This window comes from Vipera berus, assembly GCF_964194415.1.
Source record: "Vipera berus genome assembly, chromosome: 15".
Taxonomy (NCBI): domain Eukaryota; kingdom Metazoa; phylum Chordata; class Lepidosauria; order Squamata; family Viperidae; genus Vipera; species Vipera berus.
The window spans coordinates 989,998-1,015,629 of NC_138218.1; the positions used below are offsets into that span (position 1 = coordinate 989,998).

The following is a 25,632-nucleotide window of genomic DNA, read 5'->3' on the forward strand; positions in this document are numbered from 1 at the left end:
TGAGTCTGGGGAACTCCACCGCCAACGCTGAGAGGGTGTCGAGCAGCTTGGGCAGAGCTGTTGCCACACAGCTGGGCGCCAGGTATGTAAGCAACAAGCCCATCTGAACCCGAGAACCACATCTCAGGAGGAGGGACTCACTCCCACCAATCTGGACAATGGTGGTCTCCCGCGGACATAAAGTCTCCCTGATAACCACCGCCACCCCACCGCCCCTACCCTGAGGCCGTGGCTGGTGTATCACATGGAAACCTGGGGGGCATAACTCAATCAGAGGGACTCCTCCCTCTGAGCCCAACCAGGTTTCCGTAATGCATGCCAGATCTGTGCGTTCCTCCTCGATCAAGTCTCGAATGAGGGGAGCCTTATTAACAACGGACCTGGTATTAAGGTAAACCAGCCTGAGCTCAGGGGCCTGATCACCCTCACCCCCGGGCAAAAGGGTGCTAATCGGAGGGTCGGAGCGTGTCACTGCTCGCAAGCAGCGGGGGCGCGATCCTGGATGTCGATACAGCCCTCCGTGCACACATCTGCTGCCATTCCCTATCGTCGTGGGGATTTGAAGCCCCACCCCAGTACACACAGAACCAGCAGCTTCTCCCCTCAACCCTATCCCGCCGGGACCCCTCTTAGGCCCATACTGAGTACTAATTAAAAATTCCCTCCCCATCCTACTATCCCTCCCCTTCCCTAATCCTTTAAAATTACCAGCATTATCAGCAGACTAATTGGGCCAAACTCCTGTCTTTCACAGAGGTGGCATATAACAACTCGATACACAGCAGCACAGGTTTTACCCCCTTCAAAGTGGCTATGGGGACTGAGTTTATGCCCATGCCAGAACTCCCAAAGGAAGCCCCATTCTCAGGGTCCTTAGCTGATTGAATGGATATGTTAAAAGCCAATGTAGCCCACTGCGCATCAGGCACTGAATAGGTCTAGGGAAAGTCAAAAAAAGGCAAGGAGATCAGAAGAGAGCCTCTCAGGAAGAGTTCAGAGTGGGGGATAAGGTGTATTAGTACACTAAGTACCTAAACATGAGGCAATCTTGCAAAAAGTGAGGTCCCAAATACACAAGGCCTTTCCATATCATCCGGATCGTAAATCCGGTGACGGTTGAGCTGACATTGCTGAGAAGCTTCAGGTGAGTTTATCAAGTATTTCATTGCAGCCTTTTAAAACCTTTTTGAGGATCTGGTTTGAGGCCAAAGAAACACCTCCCATTCTAGTAAAGGGAGAGGAGCACTACAAGATCAAAAAGATTCTCAGCTCCAGATATCACAAGGGAAAATTACAATATCTAGTACTGTGGAAAGGCTACCCACTAGCAGACACTGAGTGGGTGGCTGTCCCTGTTAGTTAAGAAATTTCATATTAGGTATCCTCAATGACCCCATTAAGGAATGTAGCAGTAGTTGGATTGTACATAATAATGTGTATGTATGTATGTTTAATCTTCTTCCAGGTCTACCTTTCTTCTGGGGAGGTCAGCATGTCAGGACTGATTTGCCATTTCATCTACATTTTCTTCCTTGCTCATAGCTTGACAAGATTTGGGAATGCAAAAGTGGGAGGGATAGTATCTAGATAACCAAGGCAGCTTTGAAAGTCAAGCAGAGTCTAAAATTCCCATGCACCATTACAAAACTAAAACTCCTGGTTTCCCTTATACTTCCCCCCCCCATGCCCCACCCCCCGGTCCAATCTGGCACCACCTAAATGTTTTGGGAAATGCTGAGGTGTTTGTGCTGGTGAAATTCCACTCTCAGGGTAGACAGCCTTGAAGATGCCAGCCCTAGCACAAACCAGATTCCAAACCACTGTGTTCTTTCTCACATGACAATTCCCCCTCCCAATTTTCTATCATAAAGATATACAGCTTTATTGCCCATTTGTTCCCCCTTTTCCCCAATTGATGGCAGAATGCCAGCAAGGTGTCAAGCTGAAGGTGGTGGATCTGAAGTCACTATTTCCAGCTCTGTTGTAACTTTGGTCATTAAGTGAATGGTCATATGTCAAAGATTACCTGTACTAACACTTCTCTATTTAGAGATTTTGTATGGATTCTTTGAAGCTCCTCTTTTAACTGTGATGCTCAAGCTTGGTTTTTTGAAGGTAGGTGAGGAGCTGGAGGAGCAAGTGGGGCAGGGGCTGCCTGGGCCTCACCTGGACTTCTCTTCCTTCCAGCAGTGTCCTCTAAGTGGAAGGAGCTTCCGGGAGGAGCAGTGTTCTTCCTTCAACTCCCGGGTCTACAACGGGCGCACTTTCCACTGGAAACCTTTGTATCCAGGTAAGCAAGTGGTGCTCTTTGGTCTTTGCAGCACAAAGTAATGTTGAAGGTTTAAAATGAAAGAGGCTCTTTCCTGCTCTAGGGAAAAGGAAAATCTGTGCAAGGTGCCATGTGTTTTGTTATTTTATTTTTATTTCAAAGATTTATACAGCCACCCATTTTGTGAAATGCAACTGGCTAGCTTTCAGGAAACTTTAGTGGGTGGATGCCGCCTGTTCTCCATGGGAAGAGTGTCCACAGGGTAGTGCTGGCTAAGGAGAATAGGGCTTTTTGGAAAGCCTTATATGGGAATGTTTAAGGGAGGAGAATGGACCAGGCCCACCCTGTCCAATCTGGAGGAATTGCCAGTACCTTCAGGGAGAAGGGGTCTGCAAATAACCTGGCTCTGTGCGATTCATTGATAACCAGCACCTTGATTGCCAATTGAAAGAATCTCACACATGAGCAAACCAAAGGGTGCTCAGCACTGCACCAGCTGCCACATTCTGGACTAGTTGTCATTTCTGTGAGGCCTTCAAGGGTGGTCCTAGGTCACAGGTCTGCAAACCGCGGCTCCAGAGCCACATGCGGCTCTTTCAGCCATCTTCTGCGGCTCCCAGTCCTCTGCCATGTGCAGTCCAAAAAAAAAGTGGGACTAAAAAAGTTCAACCAATCAATTCAAATATGCAGGGTAGGTGCATATCTCGCCTTGGCTCCACTCTTCAGTCAAACCCTGTTCTGCGCATGCACGCATGTACGCGCATGGGCACACATTTTTTTGCGGCTCCCAGTTTTTCCTTTTGTGAGGGAACCGGTTCCGAGTGGCTCTTTCACTGTTTCAGGTTGCTGACCCCTGCCCTAGGTGGAACACATTGTAATAATCTAGCCAAGAAGTGACACGTGAGAGTCCCAGTCCAGGAACAGGTTGAGTTGACACACGGGCTGCATCTGTGCAAAGGCCTCAGCCATAGTTGCTACCTTAAAAAGGAGCAGCAAGAGATCCAGCCCTTCAGCACCCCACATTCTAGGAGCCCAGGGCTAGACCTCTGCCATATACCAGCCCTGGCTGGAACTGCCTTCCCCCCGCCCCCCCCCCCCAAAAGGAGGAGAACCCTTGCAAAGCAGTGCCTGACTCCCAGTTCTCACAGCTGGTCAAGAAGATTACGATGGTGAATGGTACTGAAAGCTGCTGAGAGAGGGCCAGGCCACTTGGATCACCCAAGCTCTCCAGAGTTCATTCCCAAGGGCAATGAACATGGTTTTAGATTGTTACCTGGCCTGAACCCTAACTGCAGGGCCCCAAATAATCCATCTAGGGCAGGGGTCAGGAACCTTAAACACTCAAAGAGCCATTTGGACCTGTTTCCCACCGAAAAGAAAACACCGGGAGCCACAAAACCTTTCTGCTTCCCCCCACCCCTGCATGCAGCACCTTGCCCCTTCTGCTTCCCCTCACCCCCCCCAATGAAGCACTCCACTGCTGCTGCTTCCCCCCTGCATGGAGCGCCCCGCTACCACTGCTTCCCCCCCACCCCCCAACGGAGCGCTCCACCACCACTGCTGCTTCCCCCAGCGGCAAAGGTGGAGTTTGGGAGGCAGTGCAGGGCGTAGCTCAGGTGTAGCCCAGCAGCAGCAGCAAAGCTCGTCCTCCCCACTCAAGAGGCCACCAGTGGTTCCTCGGCTCTGTCCGACTTGAAGAAAGTGGAGGTGCAGCAGCGGGATTGCTCTCAATAAGGTGGGCATACATGAGCGAGCAGCGCACCGGCTCTTATTGTTTGAGAGCAGTCCCACTGCTGTGCCTCCATTTTCTTCAACTTGGCTCCCTCCGAGGTACCCAAGCCACTGGTGGCCGCTTGAGTGGGGAGGACGAGGAGGAGAAGAGCGGTGAGGTTTTGTGCTAACTGGCCAGCTAGGCAAGGAGTAGGTCGGGCAGTGGTGGCTGGTTGGCTGGGGAGGGGGGATCATGGCCACTCGGGGGGATCTGCCAAGCCTCATGGCAGCAGCATTGGCAGCTCCCCTCCACCCGGCCTGTTTCCCCAGCTCCGTACAAGATAATTGGTGGAACCCCCCCCCCTTCCCACCTCCAATCAGACCCACCCAGCACCTTCTTTCCAGATCCAATGCGGTCGGTCCTCCGTCACTTCCTCCACTGCCATGTGCAGTTCCACAAACAAAGAAGTTTGTGGGACTAAAAAAGATCAATCAATCAATCAATTCCAACTTTGCAAGATCTTTTTTTTTGTCAGAAGTTGGATCTTTCTTTTTTAGTCCCACAAACTTCTTTTGTTTGTGGGACTGCACACGATGGTGAAGGACAGAGGGATGAAAGAGCCACATGGGTCTGGCACACAGGTGGCTGAGATCACAGCCATGAGGATCTTGTCATGAAACTGATCAAAGAGAGAAACAACCTGGAATTAAGAGAAACTTCCTGACAGTGAGGACAATCAACCAGTGGAACAGCTTGCCATCAGAAATTTCATCACTGGATATTTTTAAGAGGACACTGAATATTCACCTGTCTGAGATGGTATGGGTTCTGCTTGAGCAGGGGGCTGGACTAGAAGACCTCCAAAGTCCCTTCCAGCTCTATATTCTATTCTATTCTATTCTATTCTATTCTATTCTATTCTATTCTATTCTATTCTATTCTATTCTATTCTATTCTATTCTATTCTATTCTATTCTATTCTATTCACCTCAAGATCTGCAAGAGTATGTGGGAAAGACCTTGGGAGATAGAGTGAAGAGAGGCTACCTAGAAAACATACTGCATAGCCTGCAGCTGGAGAGCGGGTGAGGCAAGAGGGTCAGAAGAGACCCTCCATTTAGTTCCTTGGACTGTAAAGGAGACAGCAAGAGAATTGTACTTTCAGGCATTCATGATTCTATTTATGTAGCTTTAAAATAATCTTGAATGAGCTCATCTGGATGTTTCTTGCCTGGTCTACCTGGCAAGGCTAGCAGGATTGACTGATGCAAACTCCTCCTACATGCATTTTCCATGCATCAGATTCAAAGGAGGATCTAAAAGAAGAAGAAGAAAGAAACTGTATTGGTAATTGCATTGATTATTTAGCATCTCTGGGTCTCCCTCTTCTCCCTTCAGATGACTATGTACACATCTCTAGCAAGCCCTGTGATCTCCACTGCACTACCACCGATGGGCAGAGGCAGCTGATGGTCCTGGCCCGAGACGGCACCTCCTGCAAATCCTCTTCTTTCCGAGGGGTGTGCGTGTCTGGAAAATGTGAGGTTGTTAAGCATTCTAGCTACCCTCTTGCCTGTAGAATTCTTCCAGCTGCTCTGGCTGCCTCTCAAGGCACTCTTTCTTTCTGCTGCTTCTAGCCCATCGGATGTGATGGGGTTCTCTTCTCCCCCCACGTTCTGGATAAATGCGGGATCTGCCAAGGGAATGGCAGCAGCTGCACTCATGTAACAGGGAGCTACCGGAAGGGAAATGCTCCGCTTGGTAAGGCAGGGGGGGACCTTGGGGACGGCTTTAGCCCTGAGCAAGTTCAGCCTTGGGTAGGGAGGCCAAGCGGAGGGAGGATCCAATCCCCTCCTTCTGGTGAGTCTAGCCACTGTGGTGACTTGCTTCTTACTCATAAGTGCACTGTTCTGCAGGATACTCTTTGGTGACTCACATTCCTGCTGGAGCAAGAGATATCCAGATAGTTGAAAGGAAGAAATCTGCTGATGTTTTGGGTTTGTATTATACCTAGAACAATAACCAATAAAACCTTTGTTTCTTGTATTCTTCTTAGGAAGCAAAGTATTTTCATTGTAACCTAAATCTAAAGCCTACCCTGATCTTTTTGGTATCATGATCATAAAATCTCCAACTTCACCTGGCTTGCTTGACATTTTTCTTGTTCCTGTGGTTTTTTCTCTGGCCTCTCCTCAAAAAGATAATCTGCTCCCCAACTTCCTCTTGCTAACACTGATTACGAAGCCCTGGTCATGATACAGATTTCCATGGTGGGCTGGTAAATTGGGGTGTTATTTCATTCAGTGGCCATTACACAGAATAGCATCGCAGAGCAGCACTATCGTCTGTGACCAGTACAGAAAAGAAAGTGGGTGTTGGTCCATCTTTCAGTAACTCCCATTGTACAAATCATGGCCTCTCTTTGTGGATTTTGTAGCTATTGCAGATGAAGGTGGTTCTTACTTCTTCAACGGGGATTTCAGAGTAGACATCCCCAAAAACTTCAATATTGCAGGGACCATCTTCAAATACAGGAGACCAATGGACATTTTTGAGACAGGCATAGAATATATCGTTGCACAGGGACCTACCAATCAGGGTTTAAACATCATGGTAAGTTTTGTTTCTTGGAACATATGAGTATCTTTCAGTGCATGAATATCGGCCCTCTTGTTAGCAGTATGCAAACATAGAAAGTACATTGTAGAATCATAAAGTTGGAAAATGCTCTGATGGTCTTCTAGCCCAAACACCTTGCCCAGGGCAGGAATCCCCCAGCCATCCCAAACAAATGGTGATCCAATTTTTGCTTCCAACCTCCAGTGGTGAAAGCTTTAAGAGGAAGGCTGTTCATAGTCAGGAAATTCCTCCTTAATTTGAGTTTGGATCCCAATCTCCACAGACTGATTCTTCTCCTACACTCCTGCATTCCACAGAATAAATCCGCTTTCTGTTTCCTCAGAGGATACTTGAGGCAGTGGAAAATTGTTATTGTGTCTCCTTTTAGCTATTTTTAGACTAAACGTACTGTACCCAGTTTCTTTAACTATTCATAATAGGATTTAGCCTACAAGCCCCTCACCATTATTCCTTATCTTCTCTGCACACTTTCCAGAATCCTCCTTGAATTGTGGTGACCAGAACTGGGCAGCATCGTTGGGGCCTCAGTCTCTTCAGAGGGAGGCTGTTCCATAGGGAAGGACTGATCAAGTCATCCTTGTTGACTGAGGAGACCTAAAACATGCTTTTGCTACTGAATCTGGTAGAATGTGGAGAAACCATGGGGGAGAAACAGTCTGGCTCAGTTTGCGATGGCCTAGATAGTTATGATTCATGTCACGCTTTTGCTGAGGAAACTGAGGGTCACTGAGGGTGGGGTGTCACCTTTTGGTTGGGCTGTCTTTGAAAGGCCCCCCTCCTGTGGAACAGCCTGCTTTGGTATCTGGATCCATTCCCCTTTATTATTCCTTCAAAGACTGGGATAAACCTGGCTCTTCAGAAGAGCACTGGAGGACAATGAAGGGTGGGGTATTAATTACTATAATTTACTGCTTGGTCTAGTTTTGGCATGGATGTTAGTTTTGGTGTGGCTGTTAGCCTACTCACAGTTAGTAGGACATATAAATCTGAACAAACAATCAGTCCAAAGGCTTTAACAGATCTTGCCTTGAACATGGGCAGTATTGTGTGGCCCCTAAGGTACCTCCTGTTCTATGGTCTGTGATCCTCCTTGTGCCCAGTGTACTTTGCAGAAGGGCCAACATTGCAGAGTGGGCACACTCCCTGTCACCCTGCATCCTCCAGTGATGAGAGAGATGATTGGCATTTGGACCTGTGGCTTCTTCTGCTTGGCAGAATTGGGGCCTTTGAACTTCTGCCTTGTTGAGAGCTATGTCCCCCTCCTTCACTTTATATAACAAGGCTGTGGCATTTCCCCCCTTTCCTCCAGGTTTGGAACCAAAATGGTAAAAACCCATCAATAACATATGAATACATCCTGCAGACAAGACCTCGTTTGAAAAACCTGCCACCAATTTACTATGGCTTCTCTGAATCGGGTAGTGAAGAAAAAACAGAGTTTGAAGGAGGATTTCTTTCCGGGCTCGCTCAGCTCAACACCAGCCTGCTGGCCACCCTCTCCCAAGAAAAGGGCCAGCTGGAGAAGCTGCTCTTTGGCCCCCAAGGGCGAGGGGATGAACTGAAGCTGAGCAAGATGCAGCAGACCAATGAAGTTTACCCTAGGACCCCACTTGAGTATGGCCCTGTTCTCCCAAGCAAGATCTCCACAGGTGAGTAACCCACAGCTAAGGGCAGGCTTCTCCTTGTGGAGGTCCTGCTTCATGGCCATGGAAGCTCTTGCTGGAAAGGCCTTCTTCCAGTTAAGACGTTCAAGCTTTATTTTTCATTTCCGTGGGTGTAAATTTCAGGGAGCCCTCAAGCTGGATGGCCCTTGAGAAGGGATCCAGATTACAGCATCCCACACAGATGCCTGCCCAACCCTCACTTGGACAAATAAACAGTGACTTTCAGAGCTTTGGAAACTATCTAGATTGATGTCGCCAAAACTGTCCGGATTGATGTTGCCTTCATTTTGCTGTCAACTACCGTTCCAAGATTTTCATGAGTAGCAAGCCAAGTGTTTGATTTCTGTTTTCAAGTGGGAAACATTAAGCATTTTTCTGTTGCTTTCAGTTCATTTCTCAAAGCTAGTGTTTCTAAGTCTTGGCCATTTTAGCATATATGGACTTCCAGAATTTGTTTTAAGCTATCCAGATTGTTTTGGATTATGTTCTGTTTTCTCCAGTATTAACCCAATCTGTAAGGACCCACCTCTGTTTCCCTACCAAAAAAGTAGAATTCTTGAAACCATCATTTCAAAAGGAACTTTTATTGGCAGGTACAGACAGCAGGAAAGCTAGGCAGGATGTGAGGGTTTCCCGCCTGAATCACTAGGTAAAACCCATGTAATAATAACTACCCCGACTGTCCATCTGGTCAGTTCAAACAGGCCAATCCATAGGTGACAATGAGCCATGGGAAATGGACCAATAAGGCACCTCTCTCAAGGTTCTCAGATCTTCTCAGTTTCCTCTCTCCGCACCAAGATAAAGCAGATGGCCCCGAGGCGTTACATTCACACCCCAAGAGGATACATCAAAGCAGATAGATGAAGCATGCACTACAAACACTACAAACCCTTTTTCCCCCTCCACCCCCCCTCCCCAGGGAGAATGGCAGAATACTACAGCTAAAGCACAAAGAATATCTGAAATGGGGGGATTAATAAATTAGGGTTCTGACAAAATCACTCATTTTTTGTACCCTTTATATATCTGACAAGTATTCCCGCCAGCTACACATCCAAATAATGCTTGAAAAGGAGCACTGAGCCCTGGGCCACCTCGCTGGATGCCTCTGCCCAGTTTGATGAGAAACCATTGATAAGTCTATTTGGTATAGTTCTTGAGCCATCCACTCAATTATCATGCCATCCAGATCACATTTAATTTCCTTGCTAATCAACGTATCAGCATTACAGAGAGGCAAGGGAGTACTATAACTTTTCATATCTTGATACTATCCCTCTGTTGATGCAGCCTAGGATCACATTGGGTTTTTTGGCAACTGAAGCACATTGCTAGCTCATATTCAAGTGGTTGTCCACTAGAGTCCTAGATTTCTCTAACAGTATGTCCTACTAAATGCTTTGGTGAAGCCCAGGTCTATGTAAATCATTCCCATCACCTGTTAAGAAAGTTATCCAATTAAAAATGTGGTAAGACTACAGTATATAAAGATGGAGCCACAGAATGCAATGGAAGGAACCTTGAAGATTATCTAGGACCTCCCCCAACTCCCCAGTACAGGATGCATTTCTAAATCAGCTTTGACAACATCTGCCAAAATGAATTTAAGCAACAGGGACTCCACCTTTCTTTTTTTTTATTAAAAAGTTTTACAATACATTTTATCTTTAACAAAAAAAACCCTCCCACCCTCTTCCCCCTCCCACCCTCTTCCCCCTCCCCAACCCTCCCCAACTCCTCCCTCCCTTTCCCCCCCCACTTCCCAGAGCCGAATACAGGGTATAAAAACACAAACAATCATAATCTAACTTACGCAAACAATCCTAAACTATTTAAACTATCACACTTTAACTCATATAGATAAACTCCAAGCATATATATATCATGTCAATAATTATTCAAATACAAAATAATACTTTTTAATCTAATACCCAATAAAAACAATCACAGATAAAACAATTTATATCAATTTTCTAAAACTATTCTTCTTTCCAACTAGGCTTTAAATTCATACTAAAACCAAGTTTATACAACCTTTCCTTCTCCTAATATATTATACAACTTAAAATACCATACCTTACTTTCCAAACTTATTTTTTTTATATAATCACATCATTCTTATATTTTCTATTACCTGTTTCATTATTACCCATAAAAATATTACAAGTTAACTTCAATCAGAGATAAAACAATTTATATCAATTTTTAAAACTGTTCTTCTTTCCAACTAAGCTTTAAATTCATACTAAAACCAAATTTATACAACCTTTCCTTCTCCTAATATATTATACAACTTAAAATACCATACATTACTTTCCAAACTTAAATTTTTTTATATAATCACATCATTCTTATATTTTCTATTACCTATTCCATTATTACCCATAAAAATATTACAAGTTAACTTTCATCTATAATTTTCCCCAAAATTGCACCAAAGCATATCACAAAGTATATACCAACCACACAATATCCACCTTCTTATCACACCGTAACTATACGTATCAACCAAATAACAAATCATAACCTACAAAATATCAGTAAGCACTACTACAAATCTTCCCAATTAAATTTTCATAATCATCTTAAAACTAAAGCAACATAAAATATTACATAGTTATTTTATAAGGGTGAAAAGTATATCACCAAGTATTTAGTCCTTCTAACAATTTTAATTCCCATAATCCTTATTACATTATTATCTCCTGCAGTTCTGCAACTAAATCTTCAGGCTTGGTTCATTCGCCCAGAAGCAGCACGCCTCTTCCAATTTCTGGCCTTCTCCAGTGGCACTGAAATTTGATCCACTCCTGTAGCTTTCACATCTGTCTGTATTAGCCCTTCATCATCTTGTAGATTCTCTCTGTAATGTTGAGACTCTCTCTCACCTTTTTTCTTTGTAGATTCCATAAATGGTATGGGGGCTGCTTTTAAAATATTACTGTAGAAATCACGTGCCTGAATCACCGTAGTAAAACAATGCCTTGTACCTTCATAGGTCACCACCATACCCACTGGTATCTGCCATCTAAACTTGATATCACGTCGTCTCAATTCTTGTGTCAAAAAAGCAAATTCCTTCCTTTTTCTTAAAATTCTTGAAGGGATCTCTTTTAAAATCAGAACTTTTTGCTCAGCAATTACAAAATCAATATTGTAGGAGGCCTGGATAACTTCATTTCTAATCATTCTCTTTGTAAAATAAACCACCACATCTCTGGGTAATTTCCTTTGTCTTGCAATCCAAGAATTAACACGAAAAATTTTATCTATATCTTCCATTATTTCATCTGCTGGTCGTCTCAGCACCCCCTCCAAAGCCTCAGAAACCATTTTCTTCAAGTTTTCCTTAGGATTTTCTTTTAAGCCTCTAATCCTTAAAGCAAACTCCATCTGATAATACTGTGTCGAGATCAAATCATAATCAATTTTCTCTACCACATTTTCAGTTTCTGTCATTTTTGCTTCCAGTCTAATATCATTTTGAGTAAGATCTTACTTACTAAGATCTTACTCTTTCATCCAAATTCTCAATGCATTTAACCATGCCTTGCATTGCAGATATAATGTCTGCTCTCATTTCTGTTAATTTCTCTGTAATCTTTTCATCCATAACCTTAGCTAGTTTTTCTGTTAACTTCTCCTCCAACTTTTTATCCATTATCTCAGCAAATTGTTGCATTTGCTTTTCCATAGTCTCTTGCAACAAATTCTGCAAATCTTTTACTGTAAAAGCTGATGCAGATACGGGTGCAGGGGACAATAAAGTTTTCAACGAAGACTGCTGCACCAAAGCAGGAACTTTAGAAGATATAGCCGCCATTTTCACCCTCTATTGTTAACTACGCACTTCCACTTACGAGCTCAGCAAAGTCCATTGAGTTAAAGATCAAAACACCATCTTCACCAAAATCTCCTGCATCGCTCTGCCTGCGTCCTCGTTCTCAAAAGTTCTTTCTTGCTAGCAGGGATGGTTGCAAACGCCTTGTTGTTGTTGTTGTTGTTAGCTGCGAAGTCGTGTCCGACCCATCGCGACAACATTCCTCCAGGCCTTCCTGTCTTCTACCATCTTCTGGAGTCCATTTAAGCTCACGCCTACTGCTTCAGTGACTCCATCCAGCCGCCTCATTCTCTGTCATCCCCTTCTTCTATTGCCCTCGATCTTTCCCAGCATTAGGCTCTTCTCCAGTGAGTCCTTCCTTCTCATTAGGTGGCCAAAGTATTTGAGTTTTAGCTTCAGGATCTGGCCTTCTAAAGAGCAGTCAGGATTGATCTCCTCTAGGACTGACCGGTTTGATCGCCTTGCAGTCCAAGGGACTCGCAGGAGTCTTCTCCAGCACCATAGTTCAAAGGCCTCAATTCTTTGGCGCTCAGCCTTTCTTATGGTCCAACTTTCACTGCCATACATTGCAACTGGGAAGACCATAGCCTTGACTATATGCACTTTTGTTGACAGGGTGATGTCTCTGCTTTTTAGTGTGCTGTCTAGATTTGCCATGGCTTTCCTCCCCAGGAGCAAGCGTCTTTTAATTTCTTGGCTACAGTCCCCATCTGCAGTGATCTTGGAGCCCAGGAAAACAAAATCTGTCACTACCTCCATTTCTTCCCCATCTATTTGCCAAGAATTGAGAGGGCCAGATGCCATGATCTTGGTTTTCTTAATGTTAAGTTTCAACCCAAGTTTTGCACTCTCCTTCTTCACCCGCAACAAGAGGCTCTTTAGTTCTTCTTCACTTTCTGCCATTAGAGTGGTATCATCTGCGTATCTTAGGTTGTTGATATTTCTTCCGGCAATCTTAATTCCAACTTTTGATTCATCTAGCCCTGCCTTTCTCATGATGTGCTCTGCATATAAGTTAAATAGGCAGGGCGACAGTATACAGCCTTGCCGGACTCCTTTCCCAATTTTGAACCAATCAGTGGTTCCGTGTCCAGTTCTCACTGTTGCTTCTTGACCCGCATATAGGTTTCTCAAGAGACAAATAAGATGGTCTGGTACTCCCATCTCTTTAAGAACTTGCCACAGTTTGTTATGATCCACACAATCAAAGGCTTTAGCATAGTCAATGAAGCAGAAGTAGATGTTTTTCTGGAACTCCCTAGCTTTCTCCATGATCCAGCGTATGTTAGCAATTTGATCTCTAGTTCCTCTGCCTCTTCGAAATCCTGCCTGTACTTCTGGTAGTTCTCGATCCACATACTGCTGAAGTCTAGCTTGTAGGATTTTAAGCATGACTTTACTAGCATGAGAAATGAGTGCAATGGTGCGATAGTTTGAACATTCTTTGGCACTGCCTTTCTTTGGAATTGGAATGTAAACTGATCTTTTCCAATCCTGTGGCCACTGTTGAGTTTTCCAAATTTGCTGGCAAATTGAGTGTAGCACTTTTACTGCACTGTCTTTTAAGATTTTGAATAGCTCAGCTGGAATACTGTCACCTCCACTAGCTTTGTTGTTGCTCAGCTTTTCTAAGGCCCACTTCACCTCACATTCTAGGATGTCTGGCTCGAGGTCAGTGACCACCTCATTGTGATTATCTGGGACGTTAAGCTCATTCTTGTATAGTTCTTCTGTGTAATTTTGCCACCTCTTCTTAATCTCTTCTGCCTCTGTTAGGTCCCTGCCATTTTGGTCCTTTATCATGCCCATTTTTGCATTAAACGTTCCCTTCATCTCTCCAATTTTCTTGAAAAGATCTCTGGTCCTCCCTATTCTATTGTTTTCTTCTATTTCTTTGCACTGTTCATTTAAGAAGGCATTCTTATCTCTTCTAGATATTCTCTGGAATTCTGCATTCAATTGGGCATATCTATGTTTTTCTCCCTTTCCTTTCGCTTCCCTCCTTTCCTCAGCTATTTGCAAAGCTTCCTCAGACAGCCATTTTGCTTTCTTGCATTTCTTTTTCTTTGGGATGGTTTTGGTTGCTACCTGTTGTACAATGTCGCGAACCTCTGTCCATAGTTCTTCAGGCACTCTGTCTATCAGATCTAATTCCTTAAATCTATTTGTCACCTCTACTGTATATTCAACAGGGATATGATTTAATTCATACCTGAGTGGCCTAGTGCTTTCCCCTACTTTCTTCAGTTTAAGCCTAAACTTTGCAAGGAGAAGCTCATGGTCTGAGCCACAGTCAGCTCCTGGTCTTGTTTTTACCGACTGTATAGAGCTTCTCCATCTTTGGCTGCAGAGCATATAGTCAATCTGATTTCTGTGTTGACCGTCTGGTGATGTCCATGTGTAGAGCCGTCTCTTGGGTTGTTGGAAAAGAGTGTTTGCTATGACCATCGTATTCTGTTGACAAAATTCTATCAGCCTGTGCCCTGCTTCATTTTGTACTCCAAGGCCAAACTTGCCTGTTATTCCAGTTATCTTTTGGCTTCCTACTTTAGCATTCCAATCCCCCATGATGATAAGGACATCATTTTTTGGTGTTACTTCTATAAGGTGCTGTAGGGCTTCATAGAACCGGTCAATTTCATCCTCTTCAGCACTGGTGGTTGGGGCATAGACTTGGACTACTGTGATATTGAATGGTTTGCCTTGGATTCGAACTGAGATCATTCTGTCATTTTGAGGATTGTATCCCAGTATTGATTTTCCTACTCTTTTATTGACTATGAAGGCTACTCCATTTCTTCTGAGGGATTCTTGCCCGCAGTAGTATTCCTGATGGTCATCTGAATTAAATTCACCCATTCCTGTCCATTTTAGTTGCTGATACCTAAGATGTCGATGTTCAGTCTTGTCATCTCTTGTTTGACCACGTCCAGCTTTCCTTGATTCATGGATCTTACATTCCAGGTTCCTATGGAGAAAAATCTTTACAGCATCGGACTTTCCTTTCACCACCAGACATATCCACAGTTGAGCGTCCTTTCGGCTTTGGCCCAGTCGCTTCATTCTTTCTGGCGCTACTAGTACTAGCCCTCTGCTCTTCCCCAGTAGCATATTGGACGCCTTCTGACCTGAGGGGCTCATCTTCCAGCATCATATCGTTTTGCCTTTTGGTACTGTCCATAGGGTTTTCATGGCAAAGATACTGGAGTGGGTTGCCATTTCCTTCTCCAGTGGATCACGTTTTGTCAGAACTCTCAGCTATGACCTGTCCGTCTTGGGTGGCCCTGCATGGCATAGCTCATAGCTTCATTGAATTACGCAAGCCCCTTTGCCACGACAAGGCAGTAATCCATGAAGGGGGCGAACGCCTTGTTCTGCTCCAAAAAACCCGGAGCAGAGGCGCCTTGCAGTCCGGAGCATGCCCAGGCTTCGGGGGGGGGCTCAATCCTTCAGCCGCCAAAACTTTAAGTTCTGGCGGCCCCGGAGAGCTCTACCCCTACCTGGGCGCTCACCCCCTCCTCTTCTCCTGAGGAGGGGGCTTCCGAGCCGCCAAAACAGCTGATTGGCGCTGTTTTCGGCGGCTCTACGGAGCCGCGAGGCTGACAGCCGAAGAATGGCTGCCTCCGGCAACGCCTTGCCATCCGGAAGTCCCACCTTTCTTGACAAGGCACTATGTTCCATTGCTGAAGATCTCTTATCACTTAGAAATTGCTCCTATGTCCAATTGAAATCTGCTTCCTCATGATTTTTTGCATGATAATTTTTAAGACGTTAAGGGATCTGGATCTAACCATATGATGATTGGTTGAAGGAAATAGGTATGTCTAGCCTAATTAAAAGGGACGCGGTGGCTCAGTGGGTTAGGACGCTAAGCTTGTCGATCAGAAGGTCGGCAGTGTGGCGGGTTGAATCCCGAGTGCCGTGTAGCAGAGTGAGCGCCTGTTACTCATCCCAGCTTCTGCCAACCTAGCAGTTCGAAGGCACATAAAAATGCAAGTAGAAGAATAGGGACCACTACAGTGGGAAGGTAACAGCGCTCCATGCGCCTTTGGCGTCTAGTCATGCCGGCCACATGACCACGGAGACGTCCTCGGACAAGCGCTGGATCTTCGGCTTTGAGATGAGCACCGGCCCCTAGAGTCGGAAATGACTAGCACGCACGTGAGGGGGAACCTTTACCTTTACCTTTAGCCTAATTAAGAGAAAGATTAGAGGTGAAATGTTTCACTTTATCAAGATCCTCCTGAATTTTGAGCTATCTTTTGAAGTGTTTTCTGTTGCCCCTACATTTGTGACATCTGCAAATATAATCTTGTTTTCTAAACCCTCATCATTATAAATACACAGAGCCTAAACCGTAGCCTGCAATATACCATTTGATATTTTAGCACAACACAGAGGTTTTGATGTACTCTCATTGCCATTCTCATTGATAATTGCATTAATTTTCAATTTGTTTATTTGATTTGATTTATATAGCCACTCATCTCACATGTGTCACTTTAGGTGGTTTAGAGTAAAACAGATAAACTACATAACAGAAAAATAAAAACATGTGGCCATCAAGCTTCTTAAACAGGACCATCAACAAAGTGTGGACTCTTTCATATATCCAGATCTGGGCACAAAAACACATTTCAAGGATATTTTGAAGGACCAGCAGGGTCAGATCTAGTCTGGTGTCAGAATAACAGAATTGGAAGGGAGGTTGGAATCTTCTAGTCCAACCCCCTGCTCAAGCAGAAGTCCCTAGACCAGTCCAGACAATGGAATGATATTCTAAAGGCAGAAAAGAGCCTTCTTCTGGGCCTGCCAGTTGACACTCTTTCATTGATGACGCTTAGGATATGCCTGCCCTACTACACCAGACAAGATGGGTAGAAGCAATAGAAGAGAGACCATCCAGGCCTAAGCCATGAAAAGCTTTAAAGTTGACAATCGGAACTGAATTGTGGCCAGAAGCACATTGGGAGCCAATGTAGTTCATGGAGCAGGAGCTGAAGCTTCCAAGTATTTCTCAAGAGCAGCCCATGTAGAGTAATCCAAGTGGGAGGGGATTGAGGCATGAGTGATCATGAGAAGAGACCCTCTCCCTTCTCTGGGTCAGGAACAAGTACACCTGATGCACAACCGGAAATTGCACAAAGCCCTCCTAACCAAAGCTAGGTCCAGGTGAATCCCCAGATTGTGCGCCACACCATCCTGAACCAAAGATGGAAGGTTTCTGGTACCAATCAGTCTCTCCTGGGTGTGGCAAGGCCTTTTGCACCCCATCCAGGCCTATGGAGTTCTGGCATCCCTCGGGATTCAGCTTAAGCTTGTTGAAATTGGATCTCCTGAATCTGGGGGAAGGTATGGGCAGTTCCCCTTTCTCTAGGGCTTTTCAACCAGTGGTACGGGTACCACCTGTGGTACATTGGCACCTGGCAGGTGGTACGCCACCATCCTAGAAAAGTGGTAGCGGGGGAGGGGAATGAGCTGAACCGGTGGTAGCACTGCACAAGCCTGAGTGAGAGATGGCTGGAGCTGCAGGGCTGTCAGGGCTCAGCGGAAGTGCCAGGATAAGCACCAGGTTCCAGCTGGAGCTCAGTGCTGATCCTGGTGCTTCTACTGAGCCAAGAAGCATTGATCAGCTGGAATGTTGCAGCATATCCAGGGTCTTGTAATTTACATTCAGATGCTTGGCAACTGGTTCATATTTATGACGGTTGTTGCCATATCCTAAAAGTGGTACAATGGGTGAAAAGGTTGAAAAGCCCTGCTCTAGAACTCCAAGAAAAGAGAATCACTTCCTTGCAAGAATCCTACTTCTTTCCCAGTGGTTACAACCGGATCTTAGGAGAATCAATCTCCTTGTTTTTCATCAGCCTCCTACAAAATAAAAGTCAGCAAGGCCACGGAACAACACTTTGGGACCTTGCCATTTTGGCTGAGTTGGTTTTCCAACAGATGTCCAAGTAGTTGAACTCGCCTGTTATTACTGTGTCTTCCTTTCACAAACATTTAGAAATAAATCCAGGAGGATTTTCTCCAGGTCATCAGCCTAGTTTCGCAGTCTCTAATTGTACCCCAAGAATACGTTCCCCTCCCTTTTATTCTTACCCAGGTGCTCTGGCTGGACCCCCAGATTCCTGATCTCAGTGCACATGTGCATTTCCTTCACATGTAACACCATACTTCCCTTTGTGTGACCTCTTCCTTTTGAACAAAGTTCACCCTTCAGCTCCTGCCTTTCACTTTTTTACTGCTTCTCCCCCATATTCTGGGTGGCTGTCTGTGATCTTGGGGCCACATAACATTACCTATCCTTTCTTACACTCATGTGGCCATTACCAAGTCCCTCCATGGCTTGTGCAGCCCTCCAAATTTATTTATTTATTTATTTATTTTTATTACATTTATATAGGTCACCCCATCCCAGAAAAATCCTATGTCGTCTCATTCAGGAAGAGGCACACTATTCCTTGTTAAAAAAAACTCGTTCCTTTACCCATTTATTTAGCAAGCATGTTTTCCATCCTAATGGCTATTTTTGTAGCAAACAACATTCTTTGCTGGAGCAAATTATGGGCACTTTTTTCAAAGGTGGGAACCTGCATGCATTTCCATGCTTTATTGTCCCCTTAGAACAGTCTGAAGAGTTTAAATGAAAAAGTTTCTGCTGTTTGTGTTGTTCCCATATTGTGCTAGAAACAGAGCCCTTTGTTACTAAATTTTCTTCCAAATCTGGATGAATCACATTGAAGTAACTGGATCAAATTGGGCCATATCCAGAGCCCCAGATTCTCTGGGCCAAGTAACTCTAAGATTATCATGTTTTATTTTTACAGCAAAACCATGGGATATACTGTGTGAAGCCTCAGAAGTCTCCATTATGGAATTATAAGAGTTAGATTTACAATCCTTACATCAAGAGTTTCCTGGATTACCACATTAGAACATTGGGAGTCTGAGATGTAGCCCATCTGTCATTTTCCATTTCACTTTTTGAATTTGGTCAATTGTTCAGTTACCTTTCTTTTTTCCCCACTTCTCATTCCAGAATCAAACACAACTAAAACCAATTATAAGGTGGAAGGAAATGGAAGTGAACTGGACTCCCTACTCCCTTCCCAAGAGTTCCTTTTAGAAAATGCAATCATCCACAGCTTTGGGGATAGGAGATCAGATTCGAAAGAATCCATCTGGAACAAGACCCTGAACAGTATCTTTTCTCCAGTGAACCCCATCAACACCTTTGGGCCTGAAATAGACCGTCTTTATGTTGATTATGATGACAGCGATGACCTGCTGGCTTACGCTGCTAATGGCACTTTCATGGAGCTGACCCATGAGGAAGCCAGCAACAGATCTTCAGAGATCCAGATTTCCAATGGGACTATTTCTGCTGCCCAGGGAAACAGAACCCAGAAGATAAGGTAAGTAACTGACCATGTTTTTGGGGAAGTGAAATTTTGCTCTAGTGTTGTTTCTAATGCATTGCAAGATGAAGGCCTGTACAGTAAATAAGACAGATACTGTTATTTTAAAAAAGCTGAGTTGCTTTCCCAAAGAAACTATGTGGAAAAAGAGAAGGTTGTTGCATATTTGTCTGAATAGAAACTCATTCCATGTGAAGACCTTTTCTATCCTCAGAGCATCCTTCCTCAAGAGAGGAAGATGTCATGGTATGTGAGAACGGCCTTGAAAGAAGAGGGGAAGGTGGGGGGAAGCCCTGAGTGGTTTAATGGTCAGAGAAAGAAGCGTAGGAACTGACAGACTTCCAAGATTCTGTTAATGTAGCCTTACAAAAAGTAGAATTGTCTCATCTGGTCGTGTCTACCTTACCTGGGATGCTCTACCTTACCTGGGATGGTCTACCTTACCTGGGATGGTCTACCTTACCTGGGATGGTCTACCTTACCTGGGATGGTCTACCTTACCTGGGATGGTTGACCTAGGAGAGACTTCTCTCTCTTCCATCTTAACACGCACTCCCCCACCCACCCATGGCGGTGGGGCATGCACTCCTCTTCTCCTGGAGGAAGAGGAGGAAAGGACCACAAGATCTCAAAAGTTCTAAACATGGTGACCTGGCAGGAAGAGCTATTAGGCTGATGCTTGCTGAGCCCAGCACAATTTTTTTTTGAAGTTTACATAATTCCTCTTCTAACCTGCCTTCATTTCATTTCATTTCTCCTTTTCTTTTTCTTTCCCTTCTTGGAGTACTAACCCTTACCTCTTTTTTCCAGTTCTGTTCCCACAAGGAGAAAGGAGATGCATGTTGGTTTGAGTGTGTAAACAGTGAATGTGCAGTTTGTGTATGGAATATGTAAATATTATTGGGAGATTAAATTTACGTATGGAAGCCTTATTTTATAGGCAGTTAATTTGGTTTAAGACAGAATTGGCAGGCCTTGGTTAATAGGTTTGGGAAATTGAACATTGCACAGGATTCTTATATTTTGGGAGGGAGGTTTCTTTCTTTGAAGAGCAACATCTTAAACTTAGGATCGACTTCCTTTTGGTAATTACTTTCATTTTAAAGTAAATGAAAAATGCAAGAGAACAACCAAGCTCAAAGAGCACCAAAGATCCCCTAAATGAAAACTGTATTAAACAGATGACAATCGGGTTCTTTAATATCAAAACGTTCTTCAAATAAAAAAGAAGAAAGGTAAATTGCTGTTACAATCTTTCTGGTTTTATGCTGGAACAGAACCTAGAGAAAACAGAGGAGATATGTTCCTTTGGGGTGGGAGGTGGTTCTGGAGTCATTGGGCTATCTTACATAACCTGAGCCTGAACCAGAATCTGGATTTTGCATCCTGGCTTTTTAAAGCACTCCTTTGGAAAGTGGAGACAGTTCCTAGGCAGTTGGCGTATTAAGGGGAAGACTTGCTCTGCAGATCCCAACGGCAAGGCTGGCAGGAAGCAGCTATTAATTGTAGATGAGACTTAGCGAGGCCAGGCGAATTTCCAAGTCCAGCAGTCCAAAGTCAAGCCAAAGATTTACATGCCAAATCAAAGGAGAGACAAGGTCATAGTAAATCAACAAGCTGGGTTGTAAATAACTAGATCCCAAGTGTCTCAATACACAAGCCAGATGCTGGAACTGCTTCTTAGTAAAATACCCTTGTTTCTAGAACAACTTTCTCTCTGTTGAGTATACACAGCTGTAGTCAAGCCTTGCTCTGTGTCCTGCTGCTTGCTCAGAAGTTGCCCCCTTTGGTGAAATACAGAGATCCCTGGAGGAATTTCTGGGGTCAGGGGTAAGTGAGTGCCTGGGGCAGTCTGTATTGCAATTGAGTCAGAACCTGAGGGCACAGAACATAAGGAATACACAGAACAATGCAAACTTGGCATGAAATGTGGCTACAGTGATGCTGGTTGAAGCTGGGAGATGATTACCAGTGATTTTTCAACCCAATTCAGAATGCAACTCTTGACTCTGAAAGGGCTGCTGTCATTCATTCCACTTATACATTCACATCTGCCGTCTTGAGTCCTCCCATCTTCTTCTTCTTCCTAGTTGAGGATGCCAGCATTTTGTGGCTTAGTGTGTCACGGAGCCCAGTCGCTGTCTGGCTGTCTGTGATGCAGGAACGTGACCTCATCTGCCTCATCTGGGACTGCCCTCAGCAGCAAATTAAAGGTCTGCTTTGTACCACCAGCCCTGTAACCAAAATCCCAGAAGGTGTTGTGTATTCCGTGACACCCTTATGCCAGACTTAGTTTGGTTATTTTTATTTTGTTAATGTCAATGGTCTGACTAGCAAACACACACAAAAATGGAATCCTCAGGGCAATTGAATCCCAAAAGATAAATCTTTACTGGATATAGCATCTCAGAATTGAAGAAGCAAAACCAGCTCTGGGGTTTCCCGCATGAAAGCTTACCAAATTAAATAAAAGGTTCCCTGGCTCCCAACCCCCCACCCCACCCCTGTTATGAGAACAGTCCACTTCTCCATCTTACTCTTTCATCCAAATTCTCAATGCATTTAACCATGCCTTGCATTGCAGATATAATGTCTGCTCTCATTTCTGTTAATTTCTCTGTAATCTTTTCATCCATAACCTTAGCTAGTTTTTCTGTTAACTTCTCCTCCACCTTTTTATCCATTATCTCAGCAAATTGTTGCATTTGCTTTTCCATAGTCTCTTGCAACAAATCCTGCAAATCTTTTACTGTAAAAGCTGATGCAGATACGGGTGCAGGGGACAATAAAGTTTTCAACGAAGACTGCTGCACCAAAGCAGGAACTTTAGAAGATATAGCCGCCATTTTCACCCTCTATTGTTAACTACGCACTTCCACTTACGAGCTCAGCAAAGTCCATTGAGTTAAAGATCAAAACACCATCTTCACCAAAATCTCCTGCATCGCTCTGCCTGCGTCCTCGTTCTCAAAAGTTCTTTCTTGCTAGCAGGGATGGTTGAGAACGCCTTGTTCTGCTCCAAAAAACCCGGAGCAGAGGCGCCTTGCAGTCCGGAGCATGCCCAGGCTTCGGGGGGGGGCTCAATCCTTCAGCCGCCAAAACTTTAAGTTCTGGTGGTCCCGGAGAGCTCTACCCCTACCTGGGCGCTCACCCCCTCCTCTTCTCCCGAGGAGGGGGCTTCCGAGCCGCCAAAACAGCTGATCGGCGCTGTTTTCGGCGGCTCTACGGAGCCGCGAGGCTGACAGCCGAAGAATGGCTGCCTCCGGCGACGCCTTGCCATCCGGAAGTCCCACCTTTCTTGACAAGGCACTATGTTCCATTGCTGAAGATCTCTTATCACTTAGAAATTGCTCCTATGTCCAATTGAAATCTGCTTCCTCATGATTTTTTGCATGATAATTTTTAAGACGTTAAGGGATCTGGATCTAACCATATGATGATTGGTTGAAGGAAATAGGTATGTCTAGCCTAATTAAAAGGGACGCGGTGGCTCAGTGGGTTAGGACGCTGAGCTTGTCGATCAGAAGGTCGGCAGTGTGGCGGGTTGAATCCCGAGTGCCGTGTAGCAGAGTGAGCGCCTGTTACTCATCCCAGCTTGGGGGCAATTAAGCTGACTTTGTAATAATGCCGCTTGGGGTGTGTGTGAAAGCCCTAATAAGCAGGCATATACATAGAATGAAGGCTACTGCTAAGCTTGTAAGCCGCCCTGAGTCTTCGGAGAAGGGCGGGATATAAATGGAATTTTAAAAAAAAATTGCAAACCGCTGCCAGGTATTCTTCAATTGATTGATCCGTTCCTTTAAGGAGGGAATGGTAGGCTCACTGGATGACAGTTCAGGCATTGGGTTGAAATCTTGCCCTGTAGCAACATGGAAAGATGTAAAACCAGTGCTAGTATGCATGGCATTGTTATAGGCCAGGGCTTTTCAACCAGTGGTACGCATACCACCTGTGGTACTTTGCCACATGGCAGGTGCTAGCCACGTGTAGCAGGGGAGGGGAATGAGCCTAAGCAAGCCAAGCCTCAAGGAGAGGCAGCTGCAGCTGCATGACTGTCTGGGCTTGGCAGAAGCCCCAGGAGCCAGCAGGGCTCCAGTTGATTGGCTCCAGCTGATTGGCACTTCCAGAAGCAATTCGGAGCTGGAGGTGAACTGAAGAAAAGGGGGGAGAGAAGAGAGGCTATAAAAGAATGTGGTTTGGGTGGGAAAAGGGAAAAAAAGACAACAGGAAAGTTTTAATCCCTTTAAACAAATGTAATTAGTTTTACCCCCTTTAATTGAGTCTGTCTGTGGCTTTTAGAAAGTTTTCTTTGTGTCAGAATCCATTTATATTTCATTTCTACCTCTCTTTCTATGCAAACCCAAATCTCACCACCACCACCCCTTGGATTCTGCCATTCCCAAGGAGGAAAGGGAATAAACATGGGAGTTTATTGCCTCCATTTCTTCTCCTCTCCTTTTTGTTTATCTAGCCTGCTTGTTGGCCATCGCAATAAGATCGATGAAAGGCATTCTCTCTCTCTGATCTTACAAGCAACTAAGGGGGTGGGGGGAATTCTGGTTTGTGTCTCCGGATGGAATGTGAAGGGGAGGAAGTAATTGTGCTGCAAATGGACTGGTGGTTCTCCCTTTCCCACGAGGAGTTTGACACCTGTATGAACAGAGGGCTGCATCGATACCAGGAGGGTCATCTCCGCTACTTACAAGCGGTGAGGCGCTCCGACCCTCTGTTTCTTCCCCGAGGTCCCGGGAGCAAGGATGTGCAGCCTCCTGAGCTCCGGCTGGTGTACCTGAATGCCAGGTCCGTTGCTAATAAGGGTCCCCTTGTCCGGGATCTAGTTGAGGGTGAGCATGCGGACCTGGCTTGCATCACGGAGACTTGGTTGGGCCCAGAGGGTGGTGTTCCTTTGGTTGATCTTTGCCCACCAGGTTTCTGGGTGCTACACTGGCCTCGGGCTCATGGTAGGGGCGGGGGAGTGGCGGTAGTTATCAGGGAGACCTTATGTCCGCGGGAGACCACCGTTCCCCAGATAGTCGGGTGTGAGTCTCTTCTTGAGATGTGGTCCTGGGGTGCAGTTGGGCTTGCTGCTGGTGTACCTTTCGCCTAGTCGCGCAGCGGCAGCCCTGCCTGAGCTACTCGATGTCCTCTCGGGGTTGGTGATTGAGTTCCCCAAACTTATAGTTTTGGGTGACTTCAATCTACCATCCCTAGGAGGATCATCTGAGTTAGCTCGGGAGTTCATGGCTTCCATGACGGCCATGAACCTGACGCAAGTAATTCTTGGACCGACTCATGAGGGAGGCCACACCCTTGACTTGGTTTTCTTATCTGGACGGTGGTTTGATGATCTTGGTGGGGGCTCTCCAACTGTTATGCCCCTGTCATGGACCGATCATCACCTCCTGTGGCTGGTCTTCCGTTTTGCCACGCCCCGCCATGGGTGTACAGAGCCAACTAGATGGTACCGCCCCAGGCGCTTAATGGATCCTGATAGGTTCCAGGCAGCACTGGGGTCCCCACCTGCCTCCGCTGCTCACAACTCGGCGGATGCCTTAGTGGAAGCCTGGGAAAGGGCGGCCACGGAGGCACTTGACCGAGTTGTACCCTTGCGGCCCCTGACCTGGGGCAGATCCCAGCGAGCTCCATGGTTCTCCACGGAGCTACGGGAGATGAAGCGTCGGAGACGGGGCCTAGAGAGCCGTTGGAGGTCCAGCCGATCCGAATCCGACCGGTTGCGACTAAGAACCCACATTAGATCTTATCTCGCAGTGATGAGAGCGGCGAGGTCTAATTACTTCTCCGCCCTCATCGCGTCCACAGATAATCGCCCGGCCGCCCTGTTTAGGGTGACCCGCTCCCTCCTTAATCAGGAGGTGAGGGAGGAACCCTTGCAGGGTCGTGCTGAGGAATTTAGTCAACATCTGTTGGATAAAATCGCTCGGATTCGGACCGGTCTGGACTCCAACTGGGCAGAGTCTGACGATCAGGACACGGGCGGTCTTGTCGATGTTATCTGGGAGGAGTTTGATTCTGTGACCCCTGAGGAAGTGGACAAGATTATGGGGAGGTTGAGCTCTACCACA

At 45.5% G+C, this 25,632-nt stretch overlaps 1 protein-coding gene across 1 annotated transcript in view; it reads left to right on the top strand.

Annotated features, from left to right (window-relative positions):
* ADAMTSL2 (ADAMTS like 2) overlaps positions 1-25,632 on the top strand; it is a gene marked incomplete at its 5' end in the record, with an annotated part of 71,351 nt that overhangs the window by 12,732 nt on the left and 32,987 nt on the right. Inside the window, 7 exons of the mRNA XM_081339935.1 lie at positions 2,188-2,290; positions 5,379-5,524; positions 5,618-5,741; positions 5,897-5,977; positions 6,418-6,593; positions 7,930-8,269; positions 19,171-19,546. Coding sequence (XP_081196061.1) covers positions 2,188-2,290; positions 5,379-5,524; positions 5,618-5,741; positions 5,897-5,977; positions 6,418-6,593; positions 7,930-8,269; positions 19,171-19,546 — 1,346 coding nt within the window. The remainder of the gene's footprint in view (positions 1-2,187; positions 2,291-5,378; positions 5,525-5,617; positions 5,742-5,896; positions 5,978-6,417; positions 6,594-7,929; positions 8,270-19,170; positions 19,547-25,632) is intronic.